General features: G+C 39.7%; 1 protein-coding gene across 1 annotated transcript in view; it reads left to right on the forward strand.

Annotated features, from left to right (window-relative positions):
* Positions 1-11,691: 11,691 nt before the first annotated feature.
* COMMD1 (copper metabolism domain containing 1) overlaps positions 11,692-15,159 on the forward strand; it is a 37,766-nt gene continuing 34,298 nt past the window's right edge. Inside the window, exon 1 of the mRNA XM_067565214.1 lies at positions 11,692-11,974. Within this exon, the coding sequence (XP_067421315.1) occupies positions 11,789-11,974 (186 nt within the window). The 5' untranslated portion in view covers positions 11,692-11,788. The remainder of the gene's footprint in view (positions 11,975-15,159) is intronic.

A 15,159-nucleotide genomic window follows, 5' to 3' on the forward strand; every position in this document is an offset into this window, starting at 1 on the left:
CAACATCTATAGCAAAAGGACCCTAGAGGCCGTGTTTAAAGTACCACAAGTAAAAATATATTCCCAATTATCCACAGAGCATAATACCCCACTAAATGGTGGGGAGCCAATATGCCAGACAGGAGAAATCCCCCTCCATAAACATACAGCTTCACTCAGGATTTCCATTGTTGACAAAGATTCAAAGTAAAGTAACCCACAACATTATCACTATCCCATAGGGGTGTCCTCCTGCTCCCCAAGTGAGGTTTCCTCCCACAATCAACTCCTGGTTCCTGGAGATGTCTCTCAGGCTTTTCTACCTGACAAGTACAGAAAACCAAGGTCTTTCCTGACCTGGGGCTCCCAGCTTGTCATGCCTGAGAAACGAGAAGCCATATGTACAATTTGCTGTTGGGCATATGACTTAAAACTAAAGATCTGAGTTTAAAAGGGGATAATGGGCACACTGGGTCTATTTGAAACTCCATGAAGCTGTTGGAACACCTACAGGGGCTCCACTAGAAAAACGACCTTTCAAGGGAAAGGGTTACAAAAACATGAAGATCAACTAATTGGCTTCGGACAATAAAAATAGGGATGAGTGAGGTCAAAGGTTAAAAGCAAGGGAACTAGAAGGAGACATTGAGCAGAAAACCTTGAAAGGGGCACTGGGATGCACACAAACACCCCAAGCCCAGTGGCCTGTTATATTCAGCAACACCTCTACAAAAAAATGAAATTAAGCCCTGATGCGGAATTGTATTATAGTCATTCCCTCCCCCAGATAACCTAGCCCCATCAGTCTTCCATTGCCTTATGAACCAGGAAATAAAAATGGACCTTGCAAAATACCCTGAAAGTGAAAGGCTCAGGGCTGACAGAAGACCCTGCAAGCAGCGCTATTTCTTTTACAGTAATTGGACTCCAGGTGCATCCACTGACTGCAACAGTGGAAGTGTGCCATGAGGGGATAGGTGATCTCAGAAATAAGTAGCTCCTACCTCAGTGTAGAGCTTTATAAATCAAAATGTACACCTTAAAATCAAGCTGAAACTCAATAGGCAACTAGTAAAGATCACAGATTGTAGATTTGGTATGTTAATGAAAGATCTCTTAAAAAGTGGACAGTCACATTTTGCACTAGTTTCAGTTTCCAAATGGATTTGAGATGTAGTCTCATGTAAATTGTATTACAATAGTCCAATTTCAGGTGACAGGCATGGAAGACAATTTCAAGTTCCATATCTAAAAGACATTGTCATAATTGCTTGGCTGTGTTTAGATGAAAAAAAAAGATGACCAGGAAGTCACTGCTAATGGATCCTCTAGTAGCATCTGGGAGTGTAGCTAGAACCCCCTCCTCAACCTGATCAAGAATTTGCTGTCTCGGTCAGAGGGCTGATATTTCCACCATATATTCCGCTTGCTTCAAACACCAAACCAACCAGCATCCCCTCATTTTTATACTTCTGATTGCTGTGTAGTGTTACCAATGCATTATTTTCATAAGCACTAAAGAAAAGTACCACATCCACTCCACATTTTTTTTTTTATTTTAAAAATGTTTTAAAAATTAAAAAAAAAATGTTAGCAGAATTTAAACTGGAGAACCTGGTCTTACCGTAGCTTGAAATGTTTGCTATATATTAAAACCTTGACAAAAGATGAATCTACAACTTGGTCTCCTGTTCAGGGTTCTCTAAGACACTTCACTACTATCTGTCCATCTCCTGTCTGCTCAATGTTTGTCTAATCCAATCTCTTTTTCCTACTTCCACTGGCAACTCCCTCCTCCTGTGACTATGGCATCCTCTTGGCTTCCTTCCATGATTGCAGTTTGGCATGGCTTCCTCCATCATCAGGAATCAAAAGTTTCCCCTGCCTGGCAGAAGTTGTTATATTGGATCTCCTTCTGACAGTCAGTGTTACTGGATGGTAATGACACATTAACTTCTATTGCATTAATACTGAATATTAAAAAGTTTCTGATAATGTAAAAAATCACAAGGAGCCCTTCATTTTTCACATTTAATACTGTCCATTTCCAGCTGTTTAGCCACAAAGGATAGTATGAAACTTGGGAAACATTACTGATGCTCTTTAACTGTTGGGAGGGATCACTTCCAGGACAAAAAACACTCTTTTGCTCTTGGAAGTCTTTGCAGCAGTTCTGGTATCTTCTGATGTAGGGATTATGAACACAGATTACTTTCACAGCAACACTACTGCTAAATCACTGATTGGCACTGACTTTCCTTTCCATTACAGCTTTTGTAGCATTCAGTGATACAACTACATTAGAACAGAAACATTTTCACTGCAGCTGGGCAGGTCTGGCAAAGCAGCTTATTTTTACAATGCATCATGGTCATGCCAGTTGTCATAGTTACAGGGCTAGCTGCATCTCTGCCCTCTTTCTGGTCTTTCTGAGTACGTCAATCTCAGAGTGCATCAATCCCAGTTCAGCCTCTTGTGCTTAACTGTTTTGCAGTGGCATCTTGACATTTTTTTGCTGTTAGACCAGGATCTGGGTATGCTACTCTGAACACCAACTAATATCACACTGCAGGGTTTTGGACAGTTGCATTCACTCTTTGGGAACCTGTGACCAGTGAGGTTGATCAACAGCCTTCTTAAAGCAAAGTAGCTTTATTTAGCAGTTGGAACAAAGCATTAGAAAAAGGGGTTTTTAAAACAGCCTGCATGCATGTTTAGTCCCATCTAAATTATTCCTCACTATATGTTAGAATAGATAGTCTTTCCTCTTCAGTTACAGGAACAAAACACAATAAATAGAGCTGGAGGATGACAGTTCCATTTCACAAAGGCTATTGAGCTTTGGCTTTGTTTTACATCAGAGCAAAACCTGACATTTTCATAATTTTCTGCAAAAGAAAACTGAAAAATTAGTGTAGGATTGTTTGAAACATTTTGTTTTGACAATATCAAGATGTTTCATTTTGATTTTGACATTTTTTATTTTGTTATATATATTATTATTTTGTAATACATAGTATAATTTTAAAAAATTGAAAATGAAAAGGCATTTCAAAACAAAAAATCAAAACATATTCTAAAAATGTTGAAATGGGATGTTTCAACTGTGACAGATATTGCAATCCTATGCAATATCTTTGGAGACCATATTGTATTAAGTTTGTGTAACACAGTGAGCCAGGGATTGTATGTAGCTCCAGTGGGGATGGAAGATGGGGCGGGTTACCATAACTTCTCCAGGAACTAAAAACAGTGAGGAGTGATTAAGATGAATAACTCATGTTGTAAACACCTCCAGAGAGGTACCATCCCTGAGGATGCTTGTATATACTGGTTCAAACTGGGTTTTCCAGAGGCCAGCAGACGAAGAAAGGGCTTTTGGCATAAAAAGGCTGCATTTAAATTGGCTCAGGGCCTTCTTGCTCATCCAGCAAACAAACAAGACTTTCTGTCCAAGGGGATTATGGAAAAGTTGGAAAGACTTTGGCCTACTCTGGCCCCATAAGATTGATAGGTGACTTCTGGTATTTTTAGTGTATGTTTAAATCTGTTAATTGTTTTTTTATTACGTTTTCTGTGTAATGCTTTTACCTTAAGACTAAAGGTGCTTGCTTAGAAAGAGCTGTGTGGTATCTTGTAATTGCTGGCAATACATTATTCATAACCCTTGGAGAGAAAGCAAAGCACAGGTGCTACTGGCCTTTAGGCAGGCTGGCTTGCTGGAGACATCACAGTGTAATGCAGGGAGCTGTGCAGCCTTAAAACCCCCAGTCAGGAGGGAGAGAGAGGCAGGTTTTGGCTTAGAGAAGTGACAGGTGCAAGCCAGAAACCTTAAGTGGGTGCCCTCGAGGGATCACAAGAGTGCACATACAGGTGCAGTTGCCCTGAAACTGTGACATTGACATGGTTGGAACATTTGTTTTTTTTTCTAAACAAAATTTCAACAAAGTTGACATGATTTTATTATATATGTTTATTCTGATAGAACTGCATTTTCAGACAGAAAATGATTTTGTCTAAGTTTTTCTGACCAACTCTAAGAAGCAACTTACACTCTTCTAAAAAGCCCAGATCCTCCTGTGTGTCTGTGGGAATCCCTATCAGGTTCTCTCAGGCTACTGCAAAAAAAGTTAGTTTTTTACATTGAGAGCACTATCTCATGTAAAATCCTAATGGAGACAAGGAACGGATAGCTTTTACCTTGATGTAGCTAATTAAAGTAAACCCTAGCTACATTGAGATAAAAACTACCTGTGCCTTGTCTCTACAAGGACTTCTGAACACATGGCAGTTGGCAGAGTATCAAAACACATGAGCAACAACAATGAGAACATTTACATCTTGCTAGTGTGTCAAGGGGATGAACTCAACAAAAAGGAAAGCCAGTGAGAAATGACTCCAATATTTCTAGGGCAAGTCAGCCAATGTAAGCTGTTCAGTGAAGAGTTGGGCTGCAGCAAGATGGCATTAAATATGGACCAGAGTAGAGATCCTAAAAATTGCAGAGCAAATCACAGAAGCTGATATCTAGATTGGGAGAACTACGATTTGGCAAACCTCTTGAGCTAAATTTTGTGTTAATAAAAGTAGTCTGAGTTCATGAAACTTTTCCCCCATGTAATTTAAGCCTAAGGTTTTTTTCCCCAATGATGATTAGTTTAAACTATTGGTATCTCTTAAGGGGAAGCCTGTGCTATCTCTTAGGAATATAAGAAAAATAGGCTGGCTACCATCTATGTAGTGCAGTGTACATTTAATTAATTATTTTTTCCTGAGTGTGTCTCTTGCCCTTACTTTGCACCTTTTCTCTCAGCCTTTCTTGATTTGTGTTACACCCTGACTGATCTCACTTCTATTTTTCACTCTGTTTTTGCAGTGGATTTCTTCCCCCCATCCTCTTTTGTTTTTTCACTATCTCTCTTGAGCAGAATATGAACCTAAGAACGTTTGAGTGCAAGTGAAACTTCTGAACTCACAAAGTATGAGAATGTTCAAGATTAGGCAAAAGACTGCATCCATCCCTACTAACAATTTAAAATAAATAATAAAGATATAGCAAAGAGACAGTTGGAAATTTATATTTCCTTGTACAAAATGTAACAATGTCAAGTTTTTGAACGGCCCAATATATTATTAATTATCATCAATTATTTATTATTATTAATAATAGTATTATTGTAGTGCCAAGAGATCCCAACTAAGATTAGGGATTTGTTATTCTAGGCACAGTAAGAGCTAGCCCTTGCCCCAAAAGGATTAAAATCTAATGTTGGGAAGGGAAACTGATACACAGAGAAGTGACTTGCTGAAGGTCACACAGTATGTAAGTGACAGAGTTGGGAACCATCTCCTGACTTGCATCCAGTCCATGCTACTTCTCTAATATGAATTACCAGTTACTTAAGTTACATAACATAAGTTAACATAAATTAATATGTGTACTTATTCCTAACTTGATCCTGGAAAGGCTCAATGAGGCAATATGCAAGAAATTCTTATTTTTATTGGAGATTTAGGTTTAGGGACTCCATCCTGACCCGTGTTATGTGGGTATTTTTGAGGTAAGGACGCCTTTCCTTCCCCAAAGAGAACTTTAGATGGCAGACCCATCTATCACTCTAAGGGAGCATGGTCTACCGGCTTGGGGGCCCAGGCAGGCTTCTAGTATGGTGCTGAGCTGTACAGTGTTCACTAATGCACTTTTTAAAGGATCATCAGTGCATTTCCCACTTAGCCCCACCATCCCTGGTGCACCTTCTCAGAATCATCTTTCCCTTTCAAAGTGCAGTTCCCAAAAGTCGGAACAGAACTTAGCCCTAGCAGTGGTGGACTTGTCTTACTGGAAATAAAAAACAGATAAAAAAATGTTCCTATAGCAAGTCCCCATAGTATGGGTTGTAAATTAAGTTCCATCTTTTATTCTAATCTCTTATTTTTTTAGCTGCTTGTAGTTTTCCTTCCTGGATGAAATTTTCCTGGTTAGTCTCAGTTCAACATGAATATTTGTGGATAGTTTGACCAAAATACATTAAATTTTTGTGCTATGCAAATGTGAAAATAAATATTTTTCTTATATGTTCCAATAAGAATTTTGTACTTCTATAACTTAAAACAATGGGACCTAGAAACATCAAACTTGGCATTTTTGTAGATCCCATTGAGGCTTAAAAATAATGCTAAGTTGAAGGTAAATTGATTTTAGATTTAAAATTATGAATGGTTAAAGACAGAAATTTTTCACATGTTCATAGAACTCTTGTTTTTTCTGTATTTTTTGTCGTATTTGTTAAGGATGGCTGAGATAAGGAGGCTTCAGTTAAGGATGGATGAGGTAAGGAGGCCGTAGTTAAGAAGACCTTAAAATGAATAACTCCAGATATAAAAAAAATATTAATTTCAATAATTAATTGCAATATGCTGAAACTTCCTCATTGCAACAAGACCAAGCCAGACCTCCGGGTCAACACTGCTTCACACAGGGAGCCCTTATACCTTGTCTGAGGCACAGGATTTCCCAAGGAGGTTTAATGAATAACCAGTTGCTATGAGACAGTAGCCATCACAATACTAAAATGTGTCTTGATTCAGGAATGAATGAGTTTGTGTTTGTTGTCTGCAAAATCTGGGGAGTGTTGTTGCTGGGTCCTTACCATAGTTCTGGCTTCTATCTGAAATGAGAGTAAGAAACAAAGATGTCAAAAACATAGCAAAGTAGTGGTCTTGATGTGTCCGCGCTACTATAGGGTAGTCTCTTGTTCCCTGGGCCATCAGAACTGGGAGAACCAGGGAAGTAGTGCACTTAGCTCCTGAAAAGAATGGGTACCTTGAATCACTCTGCAGTGACCCTCTGGCCAATCTATGAACAGTATTGATAAGCCACAAAAGGAATCTTGTCCAGCTTTTAACATAAGGAATGTTGCTTCAATGCATGACTTTGTAGGAGAAAAATTAGATCAGGGATAACATTGGAAAATCCTTCATAGGGGGTCTTCCTGCCTCTAAAATGGCAAAATACTGATGTTTTGGGGATTAAAGATAAATGCTAAGGCCAATAGTTTCAAAAGTGACCACTGTTTTTGGGAGCCTAACCTAGGACACCCTTGACCCGATTTTCAGAAGAGCTGAGCACACACAGAACTCACAGTATAAGTCAAGAGGAGTTGTAAGGGACCAACATGTATGAAAAGAAGGTCCAAAATATTTCAAGCAGGGCACCCAAAATTTAGGCACCAAAAATGAGTGGCCCCATTTGAACTGTATCATTTATAACCGATGAATGTGTTAGTTACAAACAGCCTTGGCATAGAAAAGGATAATTTTGTTTACCTCACTGATTACATATTATTCAGTAGGAAGCTGCCAACTTAGCATTATTTAGTTTTTCTTATCACAATGGAGTATCATTATTTTGTTCTTTACAAAACACAAGATTGTTTTCTTCCCTGCAGAATGAGTGACCTTGTTTATTTAGTGTATGCTATGATCCAGGAGAGATGATTTTGACTCCCTCTACTTAGCTAAGGCAGAAAAATATCCCTTAACTGCTTGATTACTATCGTTGTATACAGTGTAGTTGTAGCTGTGTTGGTCCCAGAATATTAGAGCAACAAGGTGGGTGAGATAATATCTTTTATTGGACCAACTTCTTTTGATGAAAGAGACAAGCTTTCAAGCTAGGAGTACCTTTCCCAGATCTGAAGAAGAGCTTTGTGTGACTCAAAAACTGGTCTCTCTCACCAACAGAAGTTGGTCCAATAAAAGATATTATCTCACCGCCTTGTCACTCTGATTACTACAAAACATAACTGGCATTGTATATCTGTCAGAATCAGGAGTATGCTAAGGTTGAAGTGGGGTGAAGAGGTATTCTGGTACGTTTCCTTAAAGTGCAGCAGTGCTACTAACCCACTCAAGATTATGTGCCAGTATTTATCATTCCTCACATAATCTCTCGGGACCACTTGCCACCATGTTGCTCACACACTGCTAGGTCCCCCATTTTCCCTGTTATTCATGCACTGCTGTGATCCAGACTCTAGAGGGAGCAGAGTCAATGCAGAGTGCTGTTTAGAAGCAAAAGCATGACCAGCATTTTAGTCAATGAAAGATAGATTTTATCTTATTGTTTTATCTTAACTAGTGTATTTGGATTAGAATGTGTGGGAAACTTCATTTGGAATAACAAGGTTGGTGCATAATCATTACCTAATGTAGGAATGATGGACTTTGTGAGCTTCAACTGTCCAGGAATGTACTGAGTAGTGCAAGATGTACATTTCTAGGGAACAAGACTGGGACTGAAGGGTATGCGGGTGTCACCCTGTATGTAATTAATGAATGGCTGGGAGAGCATTCATGTAACATAGCTCAGAGTGATTTACATGCTAGTGGTTGTAGCAGACCAGGTGTGACTGTTCTGGCCGCAAAGCAGTGTAAAAGGTATGCCAGGCTAGAGAGTTCAGGGGACACTGCTGTTCAATAGTCTAGATTGTACCCTGGGGAATGTCATACACATTTACAACTGAAATTTGCCAGAAGGAATCATTTGAATTTAACTGGCTCACAGAGTTCTATGACACAATACCAAGTATGGTAAAGACACTGACAGTGACAATAAATCATATGCAGGTTGGTCCAACAAAGGTATTTGACATTAATCTTATTTATTTAAGAGTGATAGGACTACAAGCAAGTTCACAAGAGATTGATCCCAGGAAAGTTTTGTCACATTAGTTGACTCCTGTCTCAACATCAATATTCACTGAGTCAGGTGACCTGAGGATTGCCAAGGCCAAGACTAACCTAAAGAAGCAGCTGCAGACAGAGGTGTCAAGTACACATACTTCACAAGAAGTCACCTGAACAGTCATTGATGGTTCCATAGTTCTTTGGGTAGTACACTGGTTAGTATGATCAAGGACTTTTTGATCAGTTTCAGAATCTACACTGAACACAAGCTAGCAGCAGGTGATGCATACCTCGTCTTTGACAGGAACAAAGTCTTCAGCACAATTAATGTCACAAGATCTAGCAGAGCTTCTGAAGCAAGCAGATTGCATCAGTTGAGTACAAGTACACAGCTACCTCCACAGAAAGTTGTCTTGAGGGTAATTGAAAATAAGAAACAGTTGATTGACATAATTTGTACAAAACTCATTCAAGACCAGAAATTTCACTAATGACACACACTAATGCACAAGCTAATCATCACAGGCAGAGACAACAATCCCCTGTTTAAATAAACCAGGGAGGTGTGACGATCAACAGAGAAGATATGGCCATCTCACATGAGGAAACTGACAGCGTCCTTGTACAACAAATAGTGATGATTTCTAAAGAGAAACCAGTGGGAATATCAGTATTATCAGATGACACTGACATATTTGTCTTACTCTTGCACTATTTGAACAAGGCCTAACATTGTTAGTGATTATGGAACCTCTACTCCAAGAGAGAATTATAACAGACATTCATACTACTGTCAGTCAACACTGGAACAAGATTTTGTTAATCTGAAAGATCAACAATTGTCTGGAATTCAGTTTTTCTCCCTGGAATTCAGTTTTTCTCCCTCAGAGGATGATGAGCTGCATCACCTCTGCCAAGTTTCATATCAGTAATTCTGGGGAATGAATGTATTTTAAACTTGATATTTAGACCACAATGCCACTATCTTCTGTTGAATATCAGCATATAGTCCTATTTTTAACTTGTCACTTTTTAACAGTCAGGTCTGGACAACACCAAAGATCCCAAAAGGTGATTGATGCTGTACCAGAATACAAAGAGGACATAGTGTATGCTACTAATAGCTCCACCAAACTGATTCATGGAATCGTTATCCCAAAACCATGAAGTAGGAAACTGACACGTTAATTCTTTGATCATGTATATTGGACTTCAGTGTTCACATGGAGCACATTGGATCTGCTGGAATGGCTCGAAGGAAATGAAATCACCTTCCCCTCAATATCTATGCAACAGGAAATGCCCATGCGATATGTAGAGTAATAGATTGATCAGTACTGGCCCCAAAGTATTATAGGCTGAGCAAACACCTAAAAAAATATGTCCTGAAATACTAATTTGAAAAAAGTTCTTAATATGCTTTTACTGTGTTCACAATCTTTCTAGGACTACTTGTGCTTAAAGTTAAGCACGTGCTTAGTGCTTTGCTGGATCAGGGCCTTTCTGTAAATATTTTAGTGAATAAGTTACTCGAAAGAATGTTCAAGCAAATAGCAAATTTTAAGCAAATATAAGAGAGTGTTAGCAGAAAATGAACTCTGAAGTCATTAATGTGAGTATTTACACAGGAAACCTGATTCTAAAACTTACGCTCAATCAATCAAGGAACAGAAACCATGCATATGACCCACGTGTTCAGTCAAAAGTAACCAACACAACTTGACTTTTGAATATTGAAAACTCACAATGTACCGAATGAGAACTATTCACCAAAGTCATTTTGAGAAACACATGAATTGGAGAAAATCATGAACTATTCCCAGAATGAAAAAGAGGCTAAATTATTTGCTCGTCTTTAATTATAGAGAATAATCCTTACTATATATGTGGTGGAGGAATCAGATGAGGGATAGCCTGATGCTTACTTTCCCAATCTCAGAGGTTTACTGTGTTGCATTAATTGCACTGGCCAGTATCTCAACCATAAATCAGATCAGTTTTGTGTTTCTAGATCAAGTATGAAAGTGCATTCCTTCTTTCTAATCATCCAATTCCAAACACAAGAGCTGGGTTTAGCTCTATGTTTCTGATTTAATAAATTTCAAAAATTATAATAAATGTAAGATTGTATTGTTGTGTGTAAAGCTATTGTTAGAAATATGTGGGTGTTTTGTGCCAGGCTGAAGAAGGGGAAGTCTTTGATGATGTCTGGGATACAATTCGGGACTTCTGTCTTCGGAATCTTCTAACTAATGACATCAAGGCAATGATGAAGTAACAGCAGGATGCAGTTTTTAGCACTTTCCAAACTAGGAAGACAATGGGAATACGGGGTCTACAAAGATCATTGAATTGAAATTGCCAGGTTCAGGCAGCTAGAAATAAGGTTCACTCAACAAAAGCTGTGTTTTGCCTTCAGCTCGAACATGAAGCACTAGGTGCTGTTTTTTGGACCGGCTGCCAGGAGGTAGTGGACAACAGAAACGGGGACAGTAGTGTTATTGATGGATCCATATAAACGGGACATTTTATCCAGTGTGAGACTATTGAAATTAGGTCTGGGAAGGAAAATAACAGCTGCACCTGAGGCTTCCTGAATCTGGTATATTACAATTGAAGAGGATTGTTTCCTGAGATATTTAGAGAGAAAGTTAAGCTTGCAATTTGTTAACATTTAATATTAGTGCACTGCTTTCTTGAATCAGCGGTGGTTGTTGTTTTGTTCTTGGATTTTAAATATTGCTCCTTTTTAATGTATTGACATCTATAAATTCATCTTTTGTTTCAGCGGCCCTTGTGAATTGTTACATATAGTTAAAGACCCGATAAAGGTCGTGGGGCCGAAAAGGATCACCCCTTAAATTAAATTACATACCAAGAAAAACGTTACAGGGACAAGGGAATTTCCACTTTGCTCATAGGCAAGTGGGAAAGAGCCAGGCCAGGGCAGGCTCCAGGAGAGAGTCTGAATCAGCGGAAGGAAGGAAGGAAGGGCTCGCTGGGGAAGAGGTGCCAGAAGGGGGCGCTGTGGAGAGCGCGGGCTCCATGCCGCACTGGGTTTGTCCCCGCACAGCCCCCGTACTTGTAGTCGCGGTGGCGCCCGCTCCGCTCACGGCCCGGGATGGCGGCGGAGCAGCCCCAGGCCGAGGGCTCCAAGCCGCTGAGCGGGCTGCTGAGCGGCATCGCGCAGGCCACGTACTACGGCCACGCGGGCATCACCGAAGAGCTGCTGCGGGGCCAGCTCTACCCTGAGGCGGCGCCGCACGAGTTCCGGGCCCTGCTCGCCAAGATGAGCGGCGTCCTCAAGGTAGCAGCGCCGGCGGCCGGCCGGCCGGACAGACAGACAGACAGACAAGACAGACAGACAGAGTAGCTGGGCTGGGCTGGGCTGGGCAGGACGGACGGACCGAGGGACAAGCTGGGCTGCGGGGTAGTGGGGGCGGGACGGACAAGCTGGGCTGGGCAGGACGGATGGACGGACGAAGGGACAAGCTGGGCTGCGGGACGGACAAGCTGGGCTGGGACGGACGGAGGGACAAGCTGGGCTAGGGGAGTGGGGGGGGATCGGGGCGGGGAGTTGCTGTCACCACTTACGGGCATGACACGAAGGTACATCGAGGCTCTGGGTTTTTAAAACAATCTTATCTTGAAAGTGACCCGTGAGTACGCGTGCGATCAAGCAGAGGTTGGTGATGGGTTTGCACCCAAGGCAGTTGGGATGGTCCCTGACACCTCGGCCCAAGGACAACCCTCGGTGGAGCATGGGGATTGGTGCCTGCCCTTTGGCTCAAAACATGCCCTGCTCCTGTACTTCTAGTCGTCTGTCATGTTGCAGTTTCAACAATTCATCTGAATTGCAACTGAGATTTGGGATGAGAGGGGTGCGTTGGTGGGTAAAATCATGGTACGTGACTGGCCTGGTGTGGAGCTTTTAGTGTCTTGAAGGTGGAAGAAGGCTACGTTTTCTTTTATATGTAGAACTATTGGTTGATAGTGGTTTGACCAGCCACTGATTAGACATAATACACAGTAGTATCAAAAACTTCCCCCACGGGTGTCCCACTAATGCGTCTCAGCCATGATGTGGAGGGGGCATTTCAAGGGGGGAGAGAGTGGTTCAATTTCTAAACTTTGTTCTTTGATGTCCCAGTTAAGATATCAAACTTTGTTCGTTCATGTCTCAGTTTAGAGTGCCAACAACAGAATATCAAATTGGTGTCAGCTGTGGTGGTGGTTTTATAATGTGGACAGTTGTCTGTTGGACTGTGCACCAAGACCACCAAACCATTTTACGTAGACATGAAAACTGGTATCTCATGGAATGAACCTGAGGTGTTACCAGCCTGAGGCCATGTTCCTGCAGTCATCTCCATGTAGCTGCAAGGATCCACCAGCACAGATGCAATTGTGGGAATCAGATGTTTCACTTGGATGTGAATGTGTGATCTAAAGGCTCTATCACATTTCCAATTTCTGTGCAATCTGGTTCTCCTCAGGGTAATATTTCTTACACTGAATTTAACTATCCACTATATGAGAGACTATATTGCCTAAATTAGTGTATCTAGCCTGTCACTCATTTAAACAAATAATGGTGAACACACATATTGCATAGCGGAAAACTTGTCAGAATACTGTGCTTTGTGGTAATATTGCAACATTTAATAGGATCAAGGGAAAACTTGATTTTATTTGAGGCTAAAGCTCTTACTGATTAGGTTTTCTAGTAAGTTGCATAGAATTTTGAAGAGAACATTTTTTAGTTAAAAATAATATATTGACAAAGAGGAAAGGATGATCTCATCTGTCTTAGTCTTTAAACCAAAAGAAAATAAATACCATCTCACAATTACTTGACAACTTTCTTCTATCTTAATTACTGAATAATTATTTTAATAAGCATGCCTGCTGTGAATAACTCATTCCCAGCATAAACTGAGCAGGAACTAGGATATTTGAGATTTTCATCAGATATCCCTAATAGAGGAGGAAAGCCTCCATCAGGCATTGAAGGTGAAAATGTTTCTTGGGAATGAATTTTTTAATCTCTAGGTCCTACTAGGAAGTTATAGTTATTAGCAGATTGCAGCAGACAGTGATGCTTTGTTTAAGACTGTGGTCTGTCTTCATTTGGCACATATGGCTAAATCATTGCTGCCACCTAGTGTGGAAACGTTAGATTTCTCAAATTGTATTTTTAGGGATTATTATTATTATTAATGGCTTTTTGGGATACTTGTATCAAAATTTATTAACAACACTAGCTGGCTTGCATATTGTAAATAGTGTTGTGCAATGAATTGTACCTTCCCTCAAAATACAAATTTTATATTTTTATGTTTTGTATTAATACAAAACAAATGTGTTATGATGGTATAAATATAGGATACAATGGGTCTCTTTTATTATATACTATGTGTATTATTCAGATTGACTAAACTGTTCTTCAACATTGTTTGTTATTCAAAATATTGTCTTTCTGATCAGTAGCTGTGGCTCTTTTGGAATATTTGGGACTGCCATACGTGGAGCAAAAACTGTCAGGAAAGAATAATGTAAATATATCTTTATATGCCTATTTTTGTTTCTCATTGAAATTGCAAGGTTGAAAGTAAGCATTGTCCAAAAAAATGCTATAAAAGGCATTATCTTTTTGTTCCATGTTTTGTTTTCAGTTACTTCTATATGAAATATGGTTTGTTTACTAGTGAAAACAATAGCTTGGTTTCTGTACATTGGTAAGCTCAACTGAGTATCTTAAATATGAGCTGTTACTTCAAATCCCATCACAACCATATCCTAGAATAATGACTGAAACCACCAGCTGTGTGAAGTCTGCCTATTCTTCCATGACTGTGTTGGCTCTGCAATGCTAATAGTAACAAACTTTGTTTTTGTCAGTAAACTAAGACGTTATGTACACAAAGTGGCACTTTTGCCAAATAGTTTTCACATTTAAATAACACTTTAAACTGAGAGGCATGGTTTGGGCACAGGACCAAGGACCAAAAAGTCTTGAGTTTTAATTTCAGCTCTTATGCTGACACTGTCAGTGGCCTGTGGCAAGTCACTTTAACTTTATGACTTAGTTTCCCTTTATGTAAAATAGAGATATTACCTCCGTCACATGTCATGTTTCTGTAAATCTTTTCTCACATGTAGAAACCTTACTTAAGCAAGTCATGCCTTATTAATTTCCCACTGCTCTGTGATGGCTGATAGTGATTGCAGACTAGGCTGTGATTTTGTAAAAATTTTTGCAGATAAAAACACTATGCTAAATAATTTTACTAAGAAAATATTCTTTTTTCTGCTTTTGTGGCAGTGAGTGATATTTGGAATGACCTGGTTATTGTTCTCCTTTCTTCCTTCTGTCTCAAATTGTAAATGTGGTTTATTGTTGTCTCCTCACATTCATTCTTCCCAATATGTATTTTTGTTTCTGACATCACTTTCTTTCTGCTGCAATCAGGATTTCTAATTGCCTGTATT

Source organism: Emydura macquarii, unplaced genomic scaffold (genome assembly GCF_026122565.2).
Source record: "Emydura macquarii macquarii isolate MOO-44397 ecotype Brisbane River unplaced genomic scaffold, CSIRO-AGI_Emac_v2 contig_2676, whole genome shotgun sequence".
Taxonomy (NCBI): Eukaryota; Metazoa; Chordata; order Testudines; family Chelidae; genus Emydura; species Emydura macquarii.